This window comes from Hemitrygon akajei, chromosome 25, assembly GCF_048418815.1.
Source record: "Hemitrygon akajei chromosome 25, sHemAka1.3, whole genome shotgun sequence".
Lineage (NCBI taxonomy): Eukaryota > Metazoa > Chordata > Chondrichthyes > Myliobatiformes > Dasyatidae > Hemitrygon > Hemitrygon akajei.
This window is the reverse complement of record NC_133148.1, coordinates 31,951,634-31,964,656: the sequence shown is the minus strand read 5'-3', so window position 1 is coordinate 31,964,656 and position 13,023 is coordinate 31,951,634. Positions and strand designations below refer to the sequence as shown.

The 13,023-nt window shown below is 47.0% G+C and overlaps 1 protein-coding gene across 1 annotated transcript in view; it reads left to right on the top strand.

Annotated features, from left to right (window-relative positions):
* The window catches only part of ech1 (enoyl CoA hydratase 1, peroxisomal), a 44,298-nt gene that overhangs the window by 9,924 nt on the left and 21,351 nt on the right, over window positions 1-13,023 (top strand). The window contains exons 4-5 of the mRNA XM_073028875.1: window positions 6,327-6,451; window positions 11,385-11,507. Coding sequence (XP_072884976.1) covers window positions 6,327-6,451; window positions 11,385-11,507 — 248 coding nt within the window. The remainder of the gene's footprint in view (window positions 1-6,326; window positions 6,452-11,384; window positions 11,508-13,023) is intronic.

The following is a 13,023-nucleotide window of genomic DNA, read 5'->3' as shown; positions in this document are numbered from 1 at the left end:
CCCCTCCCATTCATGCATTTATCCAAACTTCTCTTAAATGTTGCAGTCAGACCCCCATCCAGCATCCCCGCCGGCGGCTCGCTCCACACTCGCACCTCCCTCTTGAGTGAAGATGTCCCCCCTCAGGTTCTATTTTCTTCTCGGCTTGTACGCTCTCCCCGTGGACTGCCTGGGTTTCCTCCGGGTGCTCCGGTTTCCTCCCACAATCCAAAGGCGTACCGGCTGGTAGGTTAATTGGTCATTGCGAACTATCCTGAGATTAGGCTAGGATTAAATCGGGGGATTGCTGAGCAGCAGGGCTCAAAGGGCCAGTAGAGCTCGTCCCATTTTGTATGTCAAATAGTAAATAGATAGATGTTTCACCTTTTACCCTTGACCTATGCTCTCTCGTTCTGGTCTCACAAAACCCTAGTGGAATGGCCCTAACTATCCCCGTCATAATTTTGTATATCTCTAAAAAATCAAGGCAGAGGTAGATAGATTCTTGATTGGCCGGGGCATCAAAGGGTATGGGGAGAAGTCAGGGGAGTGGAGATGACTGGAAGAATTGTATCAGCCCATGACTGAATGGCGGAGCAGACTCGATGGGCCGAAAGGCCTACTTTTGCTCCTATGTCTTATGGTCTCACCCCATTTCAACCTTTCCCTATACCTCGGTTGTATGTGAGGTTTGACTCAGAGGAACTGTGAGGGCGTCGAATTCTCATTTGTGGGCACAGATTCCAGAACTTCCTGCAAGTTCATGGTTATGCATGGAGCAGCTAAAGCTCTGTGTCACAGCTCCAGATCCACCCCCGGTTCGATCCTGACCTCGGCTGCTGTCTGTATGGAGTGGGCAAGTTCCTCCCGTGACCATATGGGTTTCTACTGGGAGCTCCCACTTCCTGATGACCTGGTGTAGGAGGATCATGGTGGATTAAATGAGCATTTGAAAGAGAGTAGGTTATAGAGAAACACAAGAGCAACACGCACAAAACACTGGAGGGACTCAGTAGGTCATCTATGGAGGGAAATGAAGAGCTAACATGAAGAGACCCTACATCAGGACTGGAAAGGAAGGGGGCAGACTGCAGAATAAGTAGGGGGAGAGGCACAACTGGCAGATGCGGCAAAGACAGAGGAACTGGGAGAAGAGAATAGCATTTTTAGAAGTGACAGGATGGGAAGAGGGATGTAGGGTCGAGGTGACCGTGGGAGTCGGTGGGTTCACAAAAGACGTCAGTAGGCAATCTGTCTGCAGAGATGGAGGCAGGGAGATCGAGAGAGGGGAGAGAGGTGTCAGGTGAACCAAATAAGTTTGAGGGCAGGGTGGAAGTTGGAGGCAATGATGTTGAAATTGGCGAGCCCTGCATGGGTGCGGGAAGCAGCACCAATGCAGTCATCAAAGTAGCAGAGCATTACCGGTGTAGGGTTGGATCGTGGACTCTTCTATGTATGTAGCTGATGAAAAGGCAGGCAGAGGTGGAGCCTTTGCGAGTGCCCGTGGCTGCGCCTCTGGTTTGGAGAGAGTGGGAGGAGGGAAGTGTTGCGGGTGAGAACCAGTTCTGCCATACAGAGGTGGGTGGTAACGGAGGGAATCGAGTTGGGTCAGGAAAGAAGTGGAGAGCTTCAAGGCCTTCCTGATGGGGGATGGAAGCGTAAAGGGATTGGATGTCTGTGGTGGAAAGTGATGGGAGATCTTGTGAAGTGTCATGGATGTAGGTGGGAAGGGACTGGGTCAAAGGGGACAACACGGAGTTGAGAAATGTGGACGTGAAATGCAGGAGCCGGTAGATACAATGGGCCTAACTGGGGCAGTCATGTCTGGATCCTGAGTAGGAGGTAGAAAAGTTTATAAGGAAATGTGGGGGGAAAGCGATTGCTTTAAGATAGATTTGATGACTTGAATAGCCTCAATAGACAATAGACAGTAGGTGCAGGAGTAGGCCATTCGGCCCTTCTAGCCAGCACCGCCATTCACTGTGATCATGGCTGAACATACACAATCAGTACCCCGTTCCTGCCCTCTCCCCATATCCCTCGACTCTGCTATCTATAAGAGCTCTATCTAACTCTCTCTTGAATGCATCCAGAGACTTGGCCTCCACTGCTTTCTGGGGCAGAGCATTCCACATATCCACCACTCTCTGGGTGAAAAAGTTTTTCTGCATCTCTGTTCTAAATGGCCTACCCCTGATTCTTAAACTGTGGCCTCTAGTTCTGGACTCACCCATCAGCGGGAACATGCTTCCTGCCTCCACTGTGTCCAATCCCTTAATAATCTTATATGTTTCAATCAGATCCCCTCTCATCCTTCTAAATTCCAGTGTATACAAGCCCAGTTGCTCCAATCTTTCAACATATGACAGTCCCGCCATTCCGGGAATTAACCTTGTGAACCTACGCTGCACTCCCTCAATAGCAAGAATGTCCTTCCTCAAATTTGGAGACCAAAACTGCACACAATACTCCAGGTGGGGTCTCACCAGGGCCCTGTACAGCTGCAGAAGGACCTCTTTACTCCTATACTCAATTCCTCTTGTTATAAAAGCCAGCATGCCATTAACTTTCTTCATTGCCTGCTGTACCTGCATGCTTGCTTTCATTGACTGATGTACAAGTACACCTAGATCTCATTGTACTTCCCCTTTTCCTAACTTGACTCCATTTAGATAGTAATCTGCCTTCCTGTTCTTGCCACCAAAGTGGATAACCTCACATTTATCCACATTAAACTGCATCTGCCATACATTTGCCCACTCACCCAACCTGTCCAAGTCACCCTGCATTCTCATAACATCCTCCTGACATTTCACACTGCCACACAGCTTTGTGTCATCAGCAAATTTGCTAATGTTACTTTTAATCCCTTCATCTAAATCATTAATGTATATTGTAAACAGCTGCGGTCCCAGCACCGAACCTTGCGGTACCCCACTGGTCACAGCCTGCCATTCTGAAAGGGACCCGTTAATCACTACTCATTGTTTCCTGTCAGCCAGCCAATTTTCAATCCATGTCAGTACTCTGCCCCCAATACCATGTGCCCTAATTTTGCCCACTAATTTCCTATGTGGGACTTTATCCAAAGCTTTCTGGAAGTCCAGGTACACTACATCCACTGGCTCTCCCTTGTCCATTTTCATAGTTACATCCTCAAAAAACTCCAGAAGATTAGTCAAGCATGATTTTCCCTTCATAAATCCATGCTGACTCGGACTGATCCTTCTACTGCTATCCAAATGTGTTGTAATTTCCTCTTTTATAATTGACTCCAGCATCTTTCCCACCACTGACGTCAGACTAACCGGTCTATAATTCCCTGTTTTCTCTCTCCCTCCTTTCTTGAAACGTGGGACAACATTAGCCACCCTCCAATCAGCAGGAACTGTTCCTAAATCTATAGAACATTGGAAAATGATTACCAATGCGTCCATGATTTTTAGAGCCACCTCTTTAAGTACCCTGGGATGCAGACCATCAGGTCCCGGGGACTTATCAGCCTTCAGGCTCAACAGTCTATCCAACACCGTTCCTTGCCTAATATAAATTTCCTTCAGTTCATCCTTTACCCTAGTTCCTTTGGCCACTATTATATCTGGGAGATTGTTTGTGTCTTCCCTAGTGAAGACAGATCCAAAGCACCTGTTCAACTCATCTGCCATTTCCTTGTTCCCCATAATAAATTCACCCATTTCTGTCTTCAATGGCCCAATTTTGGTCTCAACTACTTTTTTGCTATTCACATACTTAAAGAAACTTTTACTATCCTCCTTTATATTCTTGGCTAGTTTACCTTCGTACCTCATATTTTCTTGGCGTAATGCCTTTTTTGTTATCTTCTGTTGCTCTTTAAAAGCTTCCCAGTCCTCCGGTTTCCCGCTCATCTTTGCTATGTTATACTGCCTCTCTTTTATTTTTATACTGCCCTTTACTTCCCTCGTCAGCCACGGCCACCCCTTACTCCCCTTAGGATCTTTCTTCTTCTTTGGAATGAACCGATCCTGCACCTTCTGCATTATTCCCAGAAATACCTGCCATTTTTGTTCCACTGTCTTCCCTGCTAGGGTATTGTTCCATTGAACTTTGGCCAGCTCCTCCCTCATAGTTCCATAGTTCCCTTTGTTCAACTATAATACTGACACATCTGATTTTCCCTTCTCCTTCTCAAATTGTAGGATAAAACGTATCATATTATGGTCACTACCTCCTATGGTTCCTTTACCTCGAGGTCCCTGATCAAATCCGGTTCATTGCACAACACTAAATCTAGAATTGCCTTCTCCCTGGTAGGCTCCAGTACAAGCTGTTCTAAGAATCCATCTCGGAGGCACTCCACAAACTCCCTTTCTTGGGGTCCAGTACCATTCTGATGGTTGAAATCCCCCATGACAACTGTATCATTACCTTTGCGACATGCCAATTTTAACTCTTCTTTCAACTTACACCCTACATCCAGACTGCTGTTTGGGGGCCTGTAGATAACTCCCATTAGGGTCTTTCTACCCTTAGAATTTCTTAGTTCTATCCATACTGACTCTACATCCCCAGATTCTATGTCCCCCCCTCGCAAGGGACTGAATATCATTCCTCACTAACAGAGCCACCCCACCCCCTCTGCCAGTCAGTCCGTCCTTTCGATAAGATGTATATCCTTGAATATTAATTTCCCAGGCCCTGTCCGCTTGAAGCCATGTCTCAGTTATTCCCACAACATCGTACTTGCCAATTTCCAACTGAGCCTCAAGCTCATCTACTTTAGATAGATAGATAGATAGATACTTTATTCATCCCCATGGAGAAATTCAACTTTTTTTCCAATGTCCCATACACTTGCTGTAGCAAAACTAATTACATTAATTAATCCTTATACTTCAATTCATATATAATACTTTTAATTCGGTACTCCCCTCTCCTTTCATATCAATTCCTATTTCACTTGGCCATACTGTATGATCTTTTCTTGAGCTTTCTACTCCATTGATTCTGTTGTCCTTATTAACTTTTCTTATTTTCACTTTCCCTTTAACTCCATCCTTATATTTCCAGTTCATCCCCTCCCCCCCCACTACTTAGTTTAAACACATCCGTGTTGCAGTGGCAAACCTGTCTGCCAGAATGCTGGTCCCCTGCCTATTAAGGTTTCTATATAATAGTTGGGTGAATTGGTTGTTCGAAAATGTTTTTCTTTCACTTATTGATTGCCCTTCTCTTTGGAGAGGTTTTTGGGACCTATTAGAGGAAATCTCATGTTTATGAATTAAAACACTATTAAAACTCCACTGGGGAACAAAGGTATGGGGTTTAATCAGGAGTGCAGGCGATGAATTCCTTATAGTGTTTGAAAGGCCACTTTTAAAACAGAACATTCAAACCTCATGTTTCACAATCCCAGGCTTTGTAGCATCTAAAAATCACAGTTTGCACAAGCCAGCTCCCAGTGCCATGTGATCAAAGTCCAAATGATCTACACGATGGGGGTCAAACGTTGGCTGGAGAGGGGGAGTGAGGGGAAGGCCCCACTTCTTCATCAGTCAGTGGGTTCACTCACTAGAGCAGGTGGATCTTTCTGTTAGTGGAGGCACAAGAGACGGCAGACACTGCAATCTGGAGCAACAAGATTTCTGCTGTAGGAACTCAGCAGGTCGAGCAGCGTCTTTGTGGGGGGGGGGGTAAAGGAGTAGATGCAGGACCCCAGGCACAGTTATTTTCCCTGAAACTTTTGCAATTCTTCAAACTCCCCCCCCCCCCCCCCAAGAGTTTGCCTCTTTGCTTTCTGTTAATGATCCACTTGAGAAATGTCAATAGTCAGTAGTTGGCACCAGACTCAGTGGGCCAAAAGGCCGGCCTATTTTATTTACTTATTCTCTCTTTAGAGTTCCAGCGTGGAGTTGGCCCTTTGAGCTGAACCCCCGACAGCCCCGATTTAACCCTAACCGAATCACAGGACCATTTACAATGACCAACTAACCTATCTTTGGACTGTGGGAGGAAACCGGAGCTCCTGGGGAAAACTCACGCATTCCACCGGGAGGTTGCGCGAAGACACCTTAGAGAGGACGCTGGGACCGAACTCAGAACTCTTAATAGTGTCGCATTAGCTGCTACGGTACTGGTTCTGTGCTGAACGACCCTAGGAAGAAATTAACACAGATAGGGTCACAGAAAACGACAGCACAGAACTAGGCCCTTCAGCCCATCCAGTCCGTGCCGACCCATTTAAACTGCCTGGTCCCATCAGACTGTACCCCTCCCCTCATGTCCCCATAGAAACATCTGGAACGCTAAAGTCGAAATTGCATCTGCCACTGGCGCTTGGAGTCAGTAATTGTGTGAACTGTTCGCAGGGATTGACCTGATGGACATGGCTGGAGACATATTGCAGTCGGAGGAAACGGACACCGCCCGGAAGGCGTGGCACTTGCGGAACAAGATCCTCCAGTTTCAGGAGAGCTTCAGTATGATTGAAAAGGTAAAGCCTTCGATCGCCGTTAGCAGGGAATCCACAGTGAGCATTAGGAGAGGGAGCTTGTAATGCCGATGATTCAGGCAACTAGAGATGCCTTTGGAAAGCAGCACAAACCACACCAGCAAGAGCTGTACACCAGAGCGTGTCACTCATCGTCCTTGCACACATGTGCACACTATACACAAGTAAGTGCACACTATGCACAGGCATGTGTTTCTTTGTCTATTTATTTGTCAAGAAAACAACCTCTTCCTCAATGTCGTAAAAACAAAGGAGCTGGTTGTGGACTACAGGAGGAATGGAGACAGGCTAACCCCTATTGACGTCAGTGGATCTGGGGTTGAGAGGTGAACAGCTTTAAGTTCCTCAGCATAAACATCACCGAGGATCTCATGTAGTCTGTACGTACTGGCTGTGTGGTGAAAAAGGCACAACAGCACCTCTTTCACCTCAGACAGATGTAGAAGTTTGGTATGGGCCCCCAAATTCTAAGAACTTTCTACAGGGGCACAATTGAGAGCATCCTGACTGGCTGCATCACTGCCTGGTATGGGAACTGTACCTCCCTCAATCGCAGGACTCTGCAGAGAGTGGTGCGGGCAGCCCAGCGCATCTGTAGTTGTGAACTTCCCACTATTCAGGACATTTACAAAGACAGGTGTGTAAAAAGGGCCCAAAAGGGCCCGAGTCACCCCAACCACAAACTGTTCCAGCTGCTACCATCCGGGAAGCGGTACCGCAGCATAAAAGCCAGGACCAACAGGCTCGGGGACAGCTTCTTCCACCAGGCCATCAGACTGATTAATTCACGCTGACACTATTGTATTTCAATGCTATATTGACTGCCCTGTTGAACGCACTATTACAAATGACTATAAATTGCACATTTAGATGGAGACGTAATGCAAAGATTTTTACTCCTCACATACGTGTAAGTAATAGTCAATTCAATTATTTCGAGACGCAGTGCAGTAACAGACTTTTCTGGTTTAGTGAGCCCCTGCTGCCCGTCCACTCTAAAGAGACCACTTTACCTACCAACCAGTACATCTTTAGAACGTAGGGGGAAATTACCGAAGGGCTGCGATTCATGGATTGGACTATGGACTGTACTGTAGTTCAAATAGGTCTCTTTCAGTTTCTTTACATTCTGTGTTTTTCGCCTGTTCTGTCCTGTTGCCGTTTGGCGCGATCTGTTCTTATTTTCTTTTCGCGAGGAAGTGGGTTGGGTGCTTGGGGTTTTCAGATTCAGATTCAGTTTATTGTCATTTAGAAACCACAAATGCAGTACAGTTAAAAAATGAGACATCGTTCCCCCAGAATGATATCACAAAAGCATATGACAAAACAGACTACACCAGAAAATCCACATAACGTTTGGCAATCCCCAATCCAGAGTCTGGAGAGGCTGCTGCGTATTAATATCACGCTACCGTATTAGAGCGTTCCCCGGAAAGGAGCTCCAAATCCACCAGACAAACAAGACCAAAAACTAAAGCTACAAGACCTGCACAAAACCACATAGTTACAACATATAGTTACAACAGTGCAAACAATAGCATAATTGATAAAAAAACAGACCATGGGCACAGTAAAAATAGTCCAGAGATGTTAAAGGACTATAAGTTCAAAAGAAATCACCACACAGTTTCCACAAGTCCCCAGGGTCCCGACAGACTCGCCATCCCACGCCAGCGGCAGAAGGGAATACCCCCGCTATGGACTTCCACGGCGCCGCCCAACTCAGCCTCGCAGACGCAGCACACAATGAAAGCTCCGTCGAACCCAGCCTCGCAGATGCAGCACACACCGAAAGCGACCCGACCACAGCGGACTCCGAGTTCATCGAACCTCCGAGCCAACGACCATCCCCTCCAGCACAGCTTCTCCCAGCACCATCCTCTGCCGAGCGTATTAAGACAGCCCCGCCAACGGCCATCGGCAACGCGACCCCGAGGACTGGGGGCCTGTTCTTCCCGGCAGAGTCCCGGACCTCACAGCAGCAGCAGCAACGAAGAAGGTCTTCCTGGAGATTTCCCGATGTTCCTCCGTGCTCCCACGTCCGTTTTCAATCGATTATGATTGCGCACGGCACCCCACTTCACAAATAGCAGATAATCAGCTCCGGAGTGGCCACTGCAAGATGCGTCGCGCCGCCATCTTGGAAAAAGATTGGGTTTGATGTTTTTGTTGCCGTTTGGTGCAATCCGCTAGGTTTTTTTGTGCGGTGGGGTGTTGGGGGGGGGTTTGTTATTTTTTCTTGTGTGGGGGGGGCCGTTTGCAAGATGAGTTTTTGACTTTCTTCTTTGAACGACTTCCATAGTTTTCACTGTTTCGTGGCTAGCTGGAGAAGACGAATCTCAGAGTTGTACACTGTATACAGACTTTGATAATAAATGAACATTTGAACCTTTCAAATCCACAATGTCGAGGGGAGAACAAACAAACTCTGTTCAGACGGCTGTAGAACTACACCCAGATCACTGGAGCTCAAATACTGTTATGCTACGGTTATGCTAACCATTATGCCACTGTCCAACAAAGTCATATTTCTCTCAGCATCTCTGCAAACCCTCCTCCTACCACAATCCCGCGTTACCTTTGCTAGCACAGAGGGACAGCGAGTTACTTACTATTAATCAGAATCAGAATCAGGTTTAAAATCACCAGCGTGAAATTTGTTAGCTTTGTGGCATCAGTACAATGCAATACATGATAAATGTAGAAAAAACTGAATTACAGTAGATATATATATATTAAATAGTTAGAATAAGTAGTGCAAAACAGAAGATAAATTTTAATAGAAATAGTGAGGTACTGTTCATGGGTTCAGTGCCCATTCAGAAATGGGATGGCAGAGGGGAAGAAGCTGTTCCTGAATCGTGGTGTGCGTGTCTTCGGGCTTCTGTTCCTCCTACCTGATGGTAGCAATGAGAACAACCTGGGTGGTGGGGGTCCTTAATGATGGACACCGCCTTCCTGAGGCACCGCTCCTTGAAGGTGTCCTGGATATTATGGAGCCTAGTGGCCGTGATGGAGCTGACTGATTTTACAACTCTCTGCAGCTTACTTGCAGTAGTCCCCCTACCCCACCCACCAATACCAGACGGTGATGCAGCCAGTCAGAATGCTCTCTACGGTACGTCTGTAGAAGGCTTCAGGTGTTTTAGATGACATACCAAATCTCCTCGAACTCCGAATGAAATATAGCCGCTGTCTTGCCTTCTTTATATCTGTATCAATATGTTGCGATCGGGTCTGGTCCTCAGAGATCTTGACACCCAGGAACTTGAAGCTGCTCACTCTCCCCACTTCTGATCCCTCTGTGAGGACTGGTTTGTATTCTCTCGTTCTACCCTTTCTGAAGTCCACCTTCAGCTCTTTGGTCTTACAAACATTGAATGCAAGGTGGTTGCTACGACACCACTCAACTAGCTGGTATATCTCGCTCCTGTATGGCTTCCCGTCACCATCTGAGATTCTGCCAACAATGGCAACAGCAGCAAATTTATAGATGGCATTTGAGCCGCACAGTCGTGGTGTAGAGAGAGTAGAGCATTGAACCCATGAACGCTACCTCAGTACTTTCGTGCACTACTTAATTAATTTAAATGTGTGTGTGCGTGTGTATGTGTGTGTGTGTGTGTGTGTGTGTGTGTGTGTGTGTGTGTGTGTGTGTGTGTGTGTGTGTGTGTGTGTGCGCGCGTGTGCGCACGCGTGTGGCCTAGTGGTTAAGGCGTTGGTCTAGTGATCTGAAGGTCACTGGTTCGAGCCTCAGCTGAGGCAGCGTGCTGTGTCCTTTAGCAAGGCACTTAACCACACATTGCTCTGCGACGACACCGGTGCCAAGCTGCTTGGGTCCTAGTGCCCTTCCCTTGGACAACATCGGTGGTGTGGAGAGGGGAAGGCCTGCAGCTTGGGCAACTGCCGGTCTCCCATACAACCCTGCCCAGGCCTGCGCCCTGGAAACCTTCCAAGGCGCAAATCCATGGTCTCACGAGACTAACAGATGCCTATACTATACTATATATATATAAGTTATATTTAAAAAGAAGTGCAAAACACACACACACACGTATGTACATACTTACTGTAATTCACTGTTTTGTTATTATGTATTGTGTTGTACTGTAGCTGCAAAACCAATACATTTCACAACATACGCCGGTGATAATAAACCTAATTCTGATTCTGCTCCGTTATAAATCTCCCAGCGTAAAATGTCCAACCTCTTGGAGCGCTGTGTTGCCTCACTGGAATGATATTTGTAATAATGTTATTCACTTTGTTTTCCTGCTTAACGACTGAGATGATCATAGGGGTCTCCCTACCATCCATCGCGGACATTTATCAGGAGCGCTGCGTACGCGGGGCCCTTAGTATTATCGAGGATCCCACCCATCCATCCAGCATCCTCTTTGACTTTCTACCATCAGGCAGGAGACTCCGATGCATTAAGACAAGAACGGTCAGGGTGGGAAATAGTTTCTTCCCCCAGGCCGTGAGGCTTCTGAACTCCCTGCCACATCGTATTCGAAGTGTCACCGGTTAATCTGTTCTGTACATGACAATATTCAATTTATGCACTTCAGTTTGTTTATTTCTGCGTGATTAATATGTAGATTTTATCCGTACTTTCTTAAATTATTGTGTGTTATGAGTACTAATGTGCTTTACACCCTGGTCCAGAGAACAGCTGTCTCGCTTGACGGCATACATGTATATAGTTAAATGACAATAAGCTTGACTCTTTTTTGTTCTGACCGCTGTTCCCAAGCTCGTACTTTGCACAGGTCAGCGTAGGAGATCCTACTCGGATCCCTCCTCAAAGCGCAGGAGAATTCCTGCACGTCTGCCGGGAGCTCCTCCTGACGGTGTGAGAACGTCTGCTCCTGCCTGCCTGCTGACCGTAGATTTACCTTGTGTTCTCTTGTAGTGCCCGAAGCCCGTCATCGCTGCAGTTCACAGTGCCTGCATCGGGGGAGGTGAGTGCACACTCTCTTCAATCATCAGAAAACCAGACAAACCGGGGGCAGGTAGACAGGGTGGTGTCGAAGGGTTTTGACACGTTGGTCTCCATCTATTAGGGACAGAGAGTCTAGAAGTTGGAACGTTACATTGCAGTTCTACACGACATTGGCGAGGACGCGTTTGGAGTATTATGTTCAGTTTTGGTCCCCCGCTAAAGGAAAGATGCTGTTAAAGAGTGTGGAGGAAATTTATGAGGATGTCAGTGGGATTTGAGGCTCAGAGTTACGGAGAGAGAAGCTGAGCGGGCTGGGATTTTAATCACTGGACATGCAAGAGAATGAGGGGTGATTTTATGGAGGCGTATCAAATCATGAGAGGCATACTGTAGACAGGGTGAATGCACACTCTCTTTTCCCAGGGCTGGAGAATGTTGCCAGGACTTGAGTTTTGGGAAAGTTTGAAATGGTTAGGACTCTTTTTTTCCCCCTGGACCATAGGAGAATGAGGGAAGATTTGATAAAGGATACAAAAATGATTTTTTATTAATTTTTTCCATTGAGACTTTGAGCCACACCGCCCGGCAATCGATTTTAACCCTAGCCTAATTGCTGGAGAATTTACAATGACCAGTTAACCTACCAACCGGTAGGTCTTTGGACTGTGGGAGGAAACGCACGCGGTCACGGGGAGAAAGTACAAACTCCTCACAGGCAGCGGCAGGAACTGAACCTGTGAACTTGAAAAGCGTTGTGCTAACCACTACACTATCGAAGGTATAGCAATAGTAAATACAGCAGCATTTTTTTCAGCTGAGGTTGGGTGAGACTAGAACTAAAGGACGTGGGTTTTGGGTGAGAGGTAAGGGATTTGAGAGCAACCCAAAGGACAATTTTTTCTTCCAGACAGTTGACCATAGATGGGGGTGGGATGTGTGAGACAGGCACGTCAGGAACATTTAAGAGACATTCAGTGATACACGGATAGGAATTTTAGAGAGATATGCGTCAAATACAGGCAAATGGAACCCTGCCAAGGATGGTCACATTGGCTGTGGATGGAGGAGGGTTAGGACACGGGGCTAGCAACCATATCCCGTAAAACCAAGAGCTGCAAGAACACCAATAGAAGCCCCAAAGATTTTATTTGCCAGGAGAGGAAGGACCTTCATCTAGAACTGGGGCGCCCAACTTTTTTTTAAATATATGCCATGGACTCCTAGCATTAACCGAGGGATCCACGGACCTCAGGTTGGGAACCCCGGCCTAGATTTGGCGTTGAGCAGAAGCCACTAGGCTGATGGACCTTCGGCCCAGGACAGAGAGATCTCTGGCTAACTGCTGCTGGTGGGCTCGGGGTGACAGCCTTAAGAGGCAAGAAGGTGAGCAGAGGGGACAAGCATAGGTGAGTCATCTCGGTCAGCACGGACCAGCTGGGCCGAAGGGTCTGTTTCTGGGCAGTAAGACTGATGTGCTCAAGTCAGAAGGCGTCCATTCAGCCCGTCGTTTCCTTTCTAAGTAAAACTTCCCTCTCCCATGTTCCAGCTCTCTTTCTGACCCTTTCTGTTCTGTTCCGGACACCCACCGCCGTTTGGGTGAAAATGGCTT